At 38.5% G+C, this 14,173-nt stretch overlaps 2 protein-coding genes across 2 annotated transcripts; one reads left to right on the top strand and one right to left on the bottom strand.

Annotated features, from left to right (window-relative positions):
- The first annotated feature begins 564 nt into the window (after window positions 1-564).
- Window positions 565-7,747, top strand: LOC102293099 (transmembrane protein 198). Its single transcript, XM_005930614.2, has 5 exons — window positions 565-802; window positions 2,047-2,358; window positions 4,405-4,980; window positions 5,088-5,215; window positions 6,862-7,747. The coding sequence occupies exons 2-5, from the start codon at window positions 2,205-2,207 to the stop codon at window positions 7,009-7,011; spliced, it is 1,008 nt and encodes a 335-aa protein (XP_005930676.1). The 5' UTR covers window positions 565-802; window positions 2,047-2,204; the 3' UTR covers window positions 7,012-7,747.
- Window positions 7,748-7,823: 76 nt separating this feature from the next.
- LOC102292790 (matrix metalloproteinase-19) lies at window positions 7,824-12,814 on the bottom strand. Its single transcript, XM_005930613.2, has 9 exons — window positions 12,582-12,814; window positions 12,058-12,146; window positions 11,841-11,971; window positions 11,550-11,762; window positions 11,215-11,460; window positions 11,029-11,130; window positions 10,744-10,908; window positions 10,503-10,630; window positions 7,824-10,431 (listed from the first exon to the last, which is right to left on the bottom strand). The coding sequence occupies exons 1-9, from the start codon at window positions 12,696-12,698 to the stop codon at window positions 10,192-10,194; spliced, it is 1,431 nt and encodes a 476-aa protein (XP_005930675.1). The 5' UTR covers window positions 12,699-12,814; the 3' UTR covers window positions 7,824-10,191.
- Between the last annotated feature and the right edge of the window lie 1,359 nt (window positions 12,815-14,173).

The raw sequence follows: 14,173 nt of genomic DNA, 5'->3' as shown, positions 1-14,173 counted from the left end.
TAAATTTCAATAACTCATGCTCAGTTCCTTCAAATCTTGACTTATTGAGATTTGTAGGCATAATGTTGCCTGCATGCTACCACCTTAGTTTAGCATGCTAAGATTCTGATTAGCACTAAAAACAAAGTATAGCTAAAAGTTGTTGTTAAATGTCAACCTCATGGTGGCAGTAGAGGAGAAGCTCAGGGATCACTTAAGTCAGTATGCATCATCCCTTTAAGACCACAAGTACCTTCACAAATTTTAATGCAGGTTCATATTATATATAGCACTAAAACTTTAAAGGCACCCACTTTAACATGGTTAAAACACACACACACATTTAGAATACTGTTTGCAACCCATCATGAAAAGGATTAAATTACATTTTTGTGGGGAGATCCTATGAATAAACACAAATCAGAGCCTAAAACAATATTGTTTTAGTGCAAACTGAATTTAATGAAAAGTCACACTGACTGAAATAAACTCTGAACTTTGCTGTGGCTCCAGCAGGATCCTGGGTAGTGAGAGTTGAACTCTCAGCTGGTCCGGCCTTGGACTTGGTAGCAGCTTTGTATTGACGCTGGGGGCAGATGGTCTCTCTCTCTCTCTCAGAGTCAGGCGTCAGCTGTTCACAAGCACAGATGAGGGACTTACTGCGGTGGACATTGATTTCACACACAGCTCTCAGAGAGAACAACATAAACTTTTGACAAAACTACGGACCTCTCTCTTCTTCCCTGGGGTTAACAGCTAATGAGGATATTTTGTTTTTCGCAGAAAGCTTACTTCTACAGTGTGAAGATATGTGGCATTTGAGGTAGGTCACAGAATTTTTAAAATTATGTTTTCATTTAAGAGACTGTGGTTTCTTTATTGTTTGTAGTTATTCTGTTCAGCTCTCTAGATAATCATACTGACTGTTTCTGCAATGAAAACAAAACATTTTTTTGTCACTGAATCTCACAAACTAGTAGAAAAATAATTATTTTAGTGACTTTTCCTGTACTGAAGCTGTGATTTTTTTTATGTTTTTAATGTTACAAGGATTATTTAGCTGCTAGAAAATGTGTTTGTGCTTTTATCTATATAAGAGGACACAGGAGTTGACAGGAGGATCCCTCACCTGCTAAAGCCCCTATAATTCCATTTGCTGACTGTAGGATCTGCCTGAACAGCTTATAAAGTCTTTACAATAATACACCCTGTAGCTAGACGGCTGCACTGTAAGCCAAGATGAAGAGTGTGTAAACACAATCTATGCAGTTAATAATGAGTGTATAAAATACCTAACAAAATAGTTTTAATTTAGCTTATAAGTAATCCTATTCTGTTTTTCTAGTGGAGGAAAATAGGTTTATGCTTTGCATAAATGTCTCCATCTTTGAGTGAAATGTATACCCCAATTTCACTCAAATTAATCAGGAAATATTTTTCTTTTGAATATTCATAATAACTATCCACAACATTAAAGTGATGCATCGTTAATTATAAGCTACAGTCCTTCTCCAGAATGCAAACTTTTAAATCACTATGTACTTAAAGGGTTTTCTGAATGCAGAACTCATTTGTTTCTGTACTGTTTTAGCTAGTTTTACTTATGCTAGAGGCTAGAGTACATCTATTCCACCATATAGAATATACTGTATTATTGTTGAGCTGTTTTTTTCATTATCTTGTGCACTAAACTTAACCACATGTTCAGGACAATACATACGTATTACGATGGCATCAAGTCACAAGGTCATTTCCTCATCTGTATCCTGTTCTTGAACAAAAGACAAACTCAAGGGGAACCCCAGTTTCCTCCTTTGGTTCCTGAACAGGGAATTGAGCATGGGAAAGAGCAACATCCTCTCATAAATTCACCCAAATATGACTGATGCTTCATTTAAAAACTTTATGATGTCTCATATGGAATGGAAGTTGTGTTTTCATTGGAGAAATTTCCGGGATAGACGAGACTTGATGTTTAATAAATCTCAAGTTAGTGCAGGAAAAAATAGAACTGGGTCTGTGTTTGTCTTTGCTGTAGAAATCATAAACAGTCTTTTCTTTCTGCAGGTGCACAACAGGAAACAGTTTAGTACATGCTCTTGGTTCAGGAGCTTCCTCTTTCCCTGGATACAAAATGCAGGCCGTTCCAGTTTTGTCCTTTCAATGAGCAAAACAGATTCACGTCCACACCAGCTGCTCACCACCAGAAGTAATAACCCTCCAAGATGGCACTCACTTCACTCTATGTTACTGAGAAACCAGGAGCTGGCTTAAGTGAAGTGGACATATGTACACTTGAGATTAATATGAAGTATGAAGTCATCCCATCTATTGTGTGCTCTGTTTGCCTTTCATTTGGCCTCATCTACTGCTTTTCCGGTACGTAATCATAATGATATTAACGTCAAATTTAAGGAAAGACTACTTAAATTTTTTACATCTAACTATCCACTCTGCTTTTAAATGTTTCAAGAGCTCACCTGATGGCTTAAAGCCTCAGTGGCAGGTGTCTGCAGGCTGCCAGGGGTTTAGGGTGGATAAGCCCAAAAGCTAGAGAAGGCAGATGGGTAGTCCTGTGTCTGAATTTGACAGAGACAGCATGTATGAAGTGCTACCTGTTACACACTCATGGTCTAAAGTTAAAGCTGAAGTCTGCTCCTGTCAGCACTGACAGTGATTTGTTTTTATGTAGAGCTACACAGGGAGAAAATATACTACAGTATTAAAACCAATATTTATTTGGTATCACTGAGAAAATGTGCAGAGAAAAATTCAATCAACACAAAAACTGAGTGTGATAAAGAGTGTTGTGTCACAAGGACCTGCAGCCTAAAACATGTGACATTACGCAAACACACATGCTGCCAAAGTCTGTTTTTCCAGTAACACTAACGCACTGTGAGGAAATGTATAACTGTCAATAATTAATAATGGGGAATTTTAAAAAAGCCGTTTTAGTGGTGCAGACAAAGAGAGTGCTGTCATAGTTGTATTCACTTATGCAACTCTGTGGTTAGTGATTGCCATGCACATGCAAGTGGCCTGCCCACAGAGACTCAAAGGACACCAGAATACAAATGAGTCATGTGAAGCATTGGGCAAATGTACAGCAGAATTACACTGCAAACAATGAGCTTTGTCTACTATCATCCACAACCATCCACCCAAAACAATTCATCAGAAATCTAAAACATTGCCATAACTGTCTTCACCATACTCCTTTCCATATCACAAAATAAATATATTTTGTATTCATAGACACTAGTAAACATGTCTCTCACTATAACTAAAGGTAACCTGTGGTATTAGCCACAAAACTGTAAAGGAACGAGAGCAATCACTGTAGTCTCCCCACCTGGAGCTGGAGATGAATGCTGGAACAAATTTGTGAATGAAAAGGTATTTTAGTGTGTGAACCATCAGCATCTGCAGAGTCATCCAATCAACTCTTATTGTTGTGGCTCATATAAGGTAAAAAAATAAATAAATAGTGGACCTAATATTTCATCTACCTTGGATAATACACATTTTTAATCTGTTTTTTATGGATTCTTTTATTGTTTTTGTTTTTCTTTTCTTAAACATCTGTCCTGTCCTTGTAGCAAGCAGAATCATGGTCTGAATGCTTTGTTGTGCCAAACACATCTGCTTTCCCAAGAGGAGCACTATGGGCTCTATGTAGGCTCCTTTTGTTAATCTTATTGTTTTATTTATTTTATTTTTTATTATTCATGCTATTATCTATGTGGATATTATGCTGAAGCAGAAAGGACATGAAAGACAGAAAAAGAAAAGGAGAGAGAGAGAGAAAAGAGTGGGTATGGGAGGGAGGAGAGCTGGGAAACAGACAGACATGCTGGGTCTCCAACTGCTACATCTAAAACAAAGCACATTTAAAAATCCCACCAAAACTACAATAAAACTAAAATGATATTATTATTATTGCTAAGTTACAGTGCGTCACTTTATTTCTGTTCACACTGCAGCTGTAAGAATGTGACTTTCCCAACTCTGAGACTAATAAAGTTTATTTGATTTTATGAAGAATAAAAACATGTTTGTTTGATGTGTTTTGGGCACAGTTAACAAAAGAATCTTTGCAATGCAATTTTTTACAATTACATAATTGTAACTTTAATATAACAGTTAAGGGGACATAATAAATGACTGAAGTGTGGTGCTTTACATTATTGCATTACTAACAAATAAAATGTAGTTACATTAACCCATTACATCCTGCAAAATCCTGAAGAAACATGACAAAAATATTAGGTGATCTAAGCACATAAGCTAAACCTAAAACCTACAAATACAAACCAATATTCCTTAATTGATCCAGTGATGCCTATGCTTTGCCTGCTTATTAATCAGTATTAAAACTAACACTGGAGCTAGTTCTAACCTTCTTTTATTACCCTCTCCCAGGATACCGCTGCTTCAAGATGGTCATGTTCTTCTCAGGCTTCCTGTTAAGCTCGGCAGCCATGCTCCTCTTGTACCATAAAGAACCTGCACTGAGCACCCAGCTGCAGGCAGAGACCAAGGCGGGCATTGGCCTTGGTGTGGCTGTGCTGTGTGGACTGTTGACCATGTTAATGACAACTGTGGGACTCCTCATCAGCGGCTTACTTCTGGGAAGCCTTCTCTCCCTCTCCATCTTGGTGGTTATTGGACAATTTCACAGCCTTACTCCAGTTTGGGTGCCTCTCAGTGTTGTTCTAGCTGCCAGCATGGCCGCTGCTGTCTTTACACTCCAGTGGCAGAAACTATTCAGCATAATCTTCACTTCTGTGTTTGGAGCAACTGCAGTCATGCTGTGTGCAGATTACCTGGTGGGGGCATTTGTATTGCCAGATCAAGTGTATGATATATTTTCTCAAGCTGCTCCACGACCACTCTGCTGGTTTGACTGGGCTGTCACTGGAATCTGTCCTGTTTTGAGTCTCACCGGAGTGCTGGTGCAATGGTGGTTTACTGGCAAAGGAATGTCACACAATGGAAGTAAGTTTAATTCAATCTCTAACTCAAGGCTGTATTCACAACCTCCCTATTTGATGTTGTGTATTCATGTTTTATGTTTTTTTGTTCTCCCCTTTTAATGCATCCAGGTGCACATAAAAAACAGAAGAAATATGCAAAAAAACATGCAAATAAAGAGTCAAGGAGAAGACCTCAGCATCACCGCCAACGGAGGCCTCCACCCCTGAAACGCTATGCTGGGGATGTCCTGGCACCGGTCAGTGGCTGAGATTCAAATGGTTGATGTGCTTTTTGGTTCATATTTTATTTATCCATTCCAGATAATAATAATAACAGATGCCAAGGCACTTGGTTGTTTATCCATATCTACATAAGTCAAAAATGTAAAAAAATCTTTATGTTTTTATTGCTATTTCCTTGAATTATAAGAATCAAGTCAGTAATGTTGTGAAGAGCATTTTTACCAACTCTAAGTCATTAATAAATATTAAAGTTAGCTATGTACCTAAAGGATTTAGTTATCCTTTGCTTTATTGCCTCCCACCTTTACTACTGCAACTTCCTGATATACAGTGCAATTTCCCAATTTGCATAGCCTGAAGCAACAAATATAGGGCTACCCTCTTGTGGTGTCACCACCCAGAGGAGGGGTCAGACACAATGTGTGTTGAATGGCAATCAAGGGCTGCCAAAGTGCTTCTGGCAAATTGTCAGGCAACTCAAGAGGAGAAAGCAGTATTATACTCAAATGGTGCATAGTGCAGGTGGGAGCTGCAAACTTCAATTCAGCACATAGGCAGTGGAAGGAATACCTCAAGGATCACATCAATCCCATCGACATGGATGGATGAGGGGGCAACTTGGCCATCACTAAGGTGAGGTCACCATGATAGTTAAACCACTCCTTCTTAAGGCACTGGATGTTGTGTGACTGACACCCACAACATGCCTTTGGAAGGTAGAGACAGTGTCTCTGAATTGGCGAACTTGGGTGGTAGTTCCTCTCCTCAAGAAGGGGGACTGGAGAGCATGCTCCAGCGTCATGGGGGATCACACTTCTCAGCATCCCCAGAAAGGTCTTTGCCAGGGTGCTGGAGAGGATAGTCCACCCATAGGTTGTGTCTTGGATCCAGGAGGGGCAATGCAGTTTTAGTCCTGGCTGTGAATTCCTGATTAGCTCTTTGTCCTCTCAAGAATATTCAAGAGTGAGTAGGAGTTTGCCCAATCAGTTTACATTTGTTTTGTGAAGGCAATCGACTTCATCCCTCGGGATATGCTGTGGTGGGCACTTCTTTTTATGGACAGAATTTCTAGGCAAGTGACAGAAGGCTCCCACTTTGGTGGTTTAATGATCTCATCTCTGCTTTTTGAAGATGATGTGGTTCTTTTGGCTTCATCAGATGATGGCCTCCTTTCAGGAGGTGGTTAGGGTAAGAGAGGTCTGGGCTTCTCTGCTACCCCCACGACCCAACCAGGGATAAGCAGTGGAAATGGATGGATGGATTTTATTTATCATTTATTCTTGTTTTTGAATTCTTTTTTTTTTAAGTATACAATTGTTTATGTTGCTCTGTTGCTGTTTTATTTATCGTATTTTAATTTAAGTTTTTAGGTAGTTTTGGGTTTTGAAATTGGGTTGCTGGAGACCTTGGATGTAAATACGTTTGCCAGGAAATGACTTTGGGTTATCTTCTGTCTCTTTCAAAATATGCTAGATAAATAAAATTGACATGACACAAGTATACATTAGTATTAGCACACTTTTCATACATGAACTGGTAAACAAGGCCCACTGCAGCTTTGTGGAGCACGAGTTGTTCTAGGTTCTCACTGTGTATAATTTGTCTCCATGGTAAATGGCCAGTTTAACAACAGTGCATCCTCCTTTTGTTTGCCTTGCAGAGTTATCTTCAGAGCCTTCAGGAGCGTCAGATGGGAACCGGCTCCTCTAAAAGCACCGTCAGCACTATCACACACACTCTAATTGACTTTGACTTTGAAACAGGCTCCATGGTGCCTCTGACCACTTCCTCTCCAGTCTTCACAGTTTGATTAACATGGCTTCAAGCAACTATAGGTTACATATGTCTGAGGAATAATTAATCATTTGAATTTTTGACCATCACAAACACCTTTCCACAGTTTCAACTTGTGGTTTGAATCCTTATTACTGGCTTCATCAGATAACAATCAGCATGCTCAGACTGATATGAGGTACTTGGAGATCATCCCCTGAATGATGACAAGACAAATTAATGCAACCTCAACACAGCATCAGGCCCATGACTACTAAATCCTTTGAGCTCTCAGAACTCTCAGATGAGTTCTTTTGTTTCATGCAATATCATTACAATCTTAAACACTCTGCTTATGTCACTGTGTACATACATAGATCAGTAACACATCTAGATTACACTGAAATGTAATCATTACAGCTACAAAAGATAAATGTGTGCCAGCACATGCAATGAAACCAAGGATATACATAAAACATATAATTCTGAACGGTAGACCAATAAAATGTTGATCAGACAGCTTCACAGTCAGCTGTTTTGGGTATTGTCTTATGTTAAGAGTCATTAAATCAGCAACGTGATGTTTATGCAATCATACCAAAGATAAGAATGTCAGCAGCATCGAAAACACTGATGGTATTAAAACTGTGAAGAGTGTGTTTAGTTGTTTATGAGTTCAAGTTTGAATTTGAAAACCAGATGATGTGTTGTTTCATCTTTGAAGGTTACATCCTTATTTTTAAGAGGTTAAATAAAACATGCTTTTCCTCTGCTCTGTACTGTTATTAATCCATCTATACTCCTCTAGTGTGTTGTCCTTCTTTGAAGATATCTGTTCTGGAGAGGCTAGATCAAAATTCTCCTATTTGTAGGTCACAAATACATTTGACTCAGAAACTGTATCTCCTCCAAAAAATCATGACTAGGTCACAAAAAAATCCACACGCCTTCTTGGAGTAATTGTACAGCTGTTTTCTGTACATCATTTTGTCACTGCTATAAAAGAAGAACGCAGCTGGCCAGTATTACAGAGCGAGATGTCATTCATGTTTACATTCTCTGACCTTTCACAAACAACAACCTCTTGTGTCTAAATGTTAAATCCAGTTTTAAAGCTTTTACTTCAGCATTTCTTTAGCACGTTGGATGTTTTGGAATCAGAAGTGACCAAATTTGGACAAACGGGCTGAGTTATCTACTAATATTACCATTAGCTTGATCCGTAAACTGCATGGATGCATCATGCAGACACAGATACCTTATAATTAGTGCTAAGCGAGTCATGTGATTTGGTATATAAATGTATTAAAAATGCTCCAAAAGATACAAACAGATTTGAGAAGTTTTTCAGAGTTGATAATAGACAGCTGGCAGCCTTGAAAGTTTAAACAGTTCAAAAAACCTGTAATTATTATGAGGGATTTAATTATAGAGAACAAAGCCATTTTTGTACTAGACTGTAAATATGCCATAGCTAAACTTTGGCCTTTTAACACTGGAGTCTCTGAGTACAGACTCACTTTACGGAGCCAGCTTCAAGTGGTCACTTGAGGAACTGCAGTGTTGACTTCGATTTGCAGTCCCTTCTGGATGTTGCCACTTGGTCAATGCACTTTGTTCTGTACAGTTTTATGGTTGTGGGGTTCAGATTAGCAGAAAAGAAGAAAACAAGAAGTGTATGAACACTATGAAAATGGGTCCAAGATTTCTGGAACATTGTTTTAATTATAATGTATGAATATGTCAGTTTTGTTCTTAAGGTTAACCTTCCCTTTGTTCACACTTGTTTAAATGTTAATTCCACTTTTTTCCCACCCTTTGTTTTTTCAGTTAATGTCGCTACTGTTCAGCTATGTTAACTTTGCACTTTACGTGCAAGGATTTAGAATAGAATAGAATAGCCCTTTATTGTCCTTGTACATGCATAATGATATTATGGACATTTTTGTACAGAATGATGTTTATCGTAGCAAAAAACTTCTCCACAGACATTTTAAAAGAAAGTGGAAATTACATTTTTCACATTTTTGAGCCGTTGTCTTTTGTCTGAGTAAACACAGTTTCAATTTTTTTGTTCCTTCTAATTTTCATTTCATTTTGAATTAAAGTTTTCATTTCAGTGTAGCTTCAGCTAGTTTCCGCTGGTTTGCACATTTCACAATTGAGCTTTTTATGCTCTGACGATGTCCAGTTTTAATACAGTCTTTTTTTTTATGTGGGTGGTATTTGTTAAGGGCAAGTGCTAAGAAGTCCAGAATAGATATTAGAACACAACAGTGTAATCGAAAAATTACGGTCACGGAAAAACACATAGAACAAAGTCTTCTGATGTTTCCAATAGAACCACACGGCAGCAAAATTAATTCTTAGTTTTCTGAATGCACAATATCATTTTCGATCAGCCTATTCAAAGTCTGATTTTTATTTCAGTTATTTCAATTGTTCACATCGAGTTGTAGTTTTTAGTTTCATTTTAATTAATTATAATAAACTGGTGCCTAAATAAAAGTGAACACAGAAGTTAGGTATTTGGAAGATCTCCATGTGGTGAAAACCGCCTGCTGATCTTGTTCACGTGTCTGAAGTTGACTTTCTTATCAGGTAAAGTGACCTTATCCTTCAAAGACACTGCATGCACAACTACACAGGTGTTTTCCACCTGCTCTGACTTCTTAAGACTCCTGCTTTGTTAAGAGCAGCGTGAGCTTCACAAAAATCTGTTTTAGTTTTATTTGATTCGTTTAGATTTTACCAAGACTCCTTTATCTGGCATTTGTGGCCAGACGTTAAAAAGGGCACCCTAACAACATTTGATATAACTCATATAATATACTGACATAATGTACACATACACCAATAAAATGCAACCAGGGGGAAGGCTACAGGGAAGTATTCCTCACATGTTCTGTGATTAATGTCCTCTCCTCTGTTATCCTGGTTGATTGGTCTGTTTATTTAATGTTAAAGTGGAAGAGAAGCAGAAGTATGTATAATTAAAGATAACTATTTTAACTAGTTACTAGTCTATTTGTTAGTTTAATTAGGTAAGTGGAAGCTTTAGTATTCCTTTTTTTCTCAACATGACAGGACTGAGAAGCAAATATCATTGCACACACCCACATAACCAATACCCATACTGTGAGCTTGTTTCACTGTTATTAAACCAAGTCATTGTGCAGATAAGGTTAATGTTGAGTCCCCAGTGGCCTCTGGTGGCTCAGTCATCACACTGCATCCAGCGCAAGGCAGTGTTGAGAGGGTAGGTCTTCTCCACTGCTTGGTAGTTTTGGTTTACACGCCAATACTCGGTGCTTTTAAATATGTATACATAACCATTAGTCCACGTTAGTGCAGCATCAGTGTTGCTGGGCATCCCTTTGAAGAGTTGTCCAACTGGTTTAGGGTATGATTTGAAATCCGTCGGAGCAATTTCATCCCATTGCCAGTATCCAGAGCCCTGAAATAAAGAGCAAATTATTGACTGAGTTCAGATATCAAAAACAACAAAAAGACTGAAAATCATCTTACTTTGAAAAAGATTATCTTCTGGTTCTTATTGAAGTAAAAAGCAGAGTCAATATTTGCAGGGATGTTGGACAAACGTTTGGGGAAGCCCTGGTCAAGTTTGAAGCCTGTGTATCTCCATAATTTGTCTCCTGTGAAAGGATGTTTGCAGAGGAAAGACACTTGAATTCAGAAAACACACCAAACAGAATACACAGCTGGAATTAAACATTCTGAACGCTGCTGATAAAACTACTGAATAAACCTTTCAGAAAGTAGGATTTGCCAGTTCGCGGAGAGTGAACAGCTGCACTGAGACTTCCTGGCAGCTCCTTCCACAGTGCGGAAATCTGGATGGGAGTGTTGTAGTCAGAGTTGGACACTGTCCACACATACTGCCCACTGAAAAAGTATGTCTTACGCAAAGGACCTGCAGGGGCAAAATGTAGGAGAAAAAATATCTTTAGAAGCATCTTCCTGTTTTGTTAAACAAAATACAGAGCAAAGCATATATAAAGGAATTTGTATTAGAGCATCAGAGTCTCTGTACCCAACATAACTGCATCCACAGTGGCCTTGCATGGATTTGGAATAACTCCTCCTGGCCTTGACTGTCCTGGATTTCTGGATTCAGGAATCTTCTCTGGCTTTCCTGAAAAGGGATAGCATTGCAGGTTGCATAAATAGTACTTCAAAGATATATTCATATGGTGCTGTAATAACATTTTGGCAATACCATATAAAGCTTGGATCCCTTGTATGTCATCTGGATGAAGCTTGAAGTCAGAGCGGTATCCATTGTAAACAGGTCCCATCAGTGCATTGTAGTACTGTGAGTGGCCCAGGCCTAGAGCGTGGCCAATTTCATGAGCTGCTACAATCCTCAGGTTGGAGCCAGAACTCTTCCCTTCTGTCCACAGTTCATCCTCATCGAAGTGCACAATGCCAGACTCGGGGGCATCAGCGTGCGCTAAAACACGGCCTAAAGATGAAGCAAGGATTCTAATTAAATACCAGAAGTCACTCAGATCACAAAACTTTGGAGTTTCTTTGTTCATATGCTGGTCCTACCTCGGCCATCAAAGGGTACTGGACACGTCTTGTCTTTTCTGTGAAATGAGATTTTGATGTCTGCTCTTCCTTGATCCAACTCTCTGAACCTTAAAGGTGACACATCACTCCAGTACTTAAAAGCATTCTGGATGGCCATGCGAGTCTTTCCCTGACCCAGATCAGGAGTGTAATTGTAAATGCGGTACGTCAGCATTTTCTTACGCCAGTAACCTGTGAAATTATAATTCAAAATCCTTTATATGCACATAAACTACACATTAAAAATCCAATATGTATACCGTTACCTACCTAGGACTCGATATTTGAGAGATTTGTTATCGAAAGAATCCTCGAGGCCACATCGAGGTTTATTCATCATTGCCAGCGTGACTAAATCCAGTTTTCCTGATACCTGCAGGTTGGTCACTTTCTGAAACATTCTGACATTAAAAAAAAGTTTGAACTTTCAATTGAAATGAAGTCTAAATAGTAAATGAGGACAATGTAAACTGATAAGATGGTTAACCTTAAAGCTTCCGCCATTTGCTCATGTGAATAATCTTGAACTTTACTGTCCAGTGGGATGTGCAGGTAGCCATACTTCTTTAAGTAAACCTAAAAGAATGGTAGACAGTGTGAGGGATATTAAATTATTGATCTCTACTAAACAGATTAAAACAATTGTTCTTTCTTTTTTGACATGTTACTTGACTATTTTTGGTCACTGAAACTAAATAATCTCAGCATGGGTGAGGTGAGGTTGACTGAATATAGATGCTCCATTACCAGCTGAGGAATTACTTCCATTTGTGCCAATTATATAGAGATCTGGCCTTACAGTGACATTGGTGAGCTTAAGACAATTAAAAATCCAGTTTCTGCTGATCTCTGTGGAAGTAAGGTTAAAACTGGACAGCAGTGCATGCTCCAAGTATTTCTATTTTAATTCTCAGCGAATTGTATGCAAATTCTAGACTCGGAGACTGTGATTTTTACATTAATATTTTAGATTATATTCCAGCAGATCCAGCTTGTTTTGTATTTTCTTACCATGGCTTCTGTGGTATCTTTTCTGCTCAGGGCGATAGATGAAGCTGTTATCAACAAAACAAGAAGCACCATTAACTCCAGTCTGTATTCCATTTTCCAGTTTGGGTCTTTTTCCATTACTAGATAGAAAAAACAACAACTTTGAATCCAATGCGGCAAGTTGATCTTTTCAACTGATAAATAAGCTGTGTGTTTTTCCAAACATCATTTTATCCATCTTCTCTGTGTTCGTTCTTCTATAACTGTGTCAAAGTTGGTGTCTTAGTATTTATACTGTCAAGTGTCTGTTCAGGACCTGCCTCGAAACCACATAATAAATATTTACAAGGAATGTGATGTGTCGACTGCAAAACACCAACACATATTTCAGATGTTAACCACCTGATCACGCCTTCTGACACCATCATTTAGAGCCATTTGTCTTGAAGGGTGTAAGAATAACTTCAGAGTAATGTTGTTTACGTCAAAGGAAGCAAATAAATTAAGAATGAACTTTTTTTAGAACGTGGATGAGCTGCCCACTACCTAATAAAGGTGCCGTCTTGCGACTAGTTATGTCATTGTGGTGGAAGACAAGCACTTTCTTGATTTTTAATTAAGCTGTATTACTTTATAACGGATGTCTGTGGTAGATGTAACAGAAATGCTACCGAGTTGCTCACATGTGATTCATGTTTGTGAAATCTGCACTTTATTCCACAATATCTGAGCGTTCTTTATCCTGTGGTTGCCGTATAAAAAACAACAACAAACCACACATCCTCAATGAGACAACAGCTAATTATATTGTTCTCAAAGTAGGAGCCCATTCAAGCAAAAACAATGACACCCCCGTGTAACCATTGCTACAAATCGTGTCTGAGACAGAGTACGCCTCCTCCTCTGCTGTTTCATTGTGGAATAAAGGCTCATAAAAACCGAGACGGCAAAACTCCTGGGGTTTAAAACATTTACATCTCCTGGTGAGACCATCCCTGATTCCTCACCAAGAAAGAGAATTTTTATCTAGCCTCTCTGGCTCTTTAAGGCATAAGCTTTGTCATTGATTGACTAAAGCATTGAGGAAAGCAAACATATTAAAGTGGATCTATCATGATTTTCTTGTATGCACCATCAAGATGGTGGATGCCTCTATTAAACACAAAGTTTAAAAAATGAGATCAGTGTTATTGTGTGGTTAATAGCTTACATACACGCATCATTGGCATGAATGTCAGGGCAATTTGGGGTTTTTACTGATTTGTTTGAACTGCTCTTTTTCCAGGGTGAATGATTGTGCAGCATACACCTTTTTTAAAAGTATACATCCAAACTGTCACCGTCAGATGAGAGGACACTCATTAGGATATTCATGAACAACACAGGAACCACCAAGGCTCAAACCTCCAATCACACATCTGGACCCATCTGGCCGCAATGACTTGGAATGGATAAGGCAGGCTAACATTAAGCTTCTGAAATGGCCTTCGCAAAGCCCTGATCTCAATCTTACTGAAAATTTGTGGACTTTGAAAAAAGCCAAGTCTGTGTCAGGCAGCCAACCAATTTAAAAGAACTCTGTCAACTCTGCCAATAAGATTAGTCAAATATCA

This window comes from Haplochromis burtoni, unplaced genomic scaffold (assembly GCF_018398535.1).
Source record: "Haplochromis burtoni strain Fernald_Lab_line unplaced genomic scaffold, NCSU_Asbu1 Contig_134, whole genome shotgun sequence".
NCBI lineage: Eukaryota > Metazoa > Chordata > Actinopteri > Cichliformes > Cichlidae > Haplochromis > Haplochromis burtoni.
Note: the sequence above shows the minus strand (reverse complement) of the source record. Positions and strands in the feature narration are given on the sequence as shown.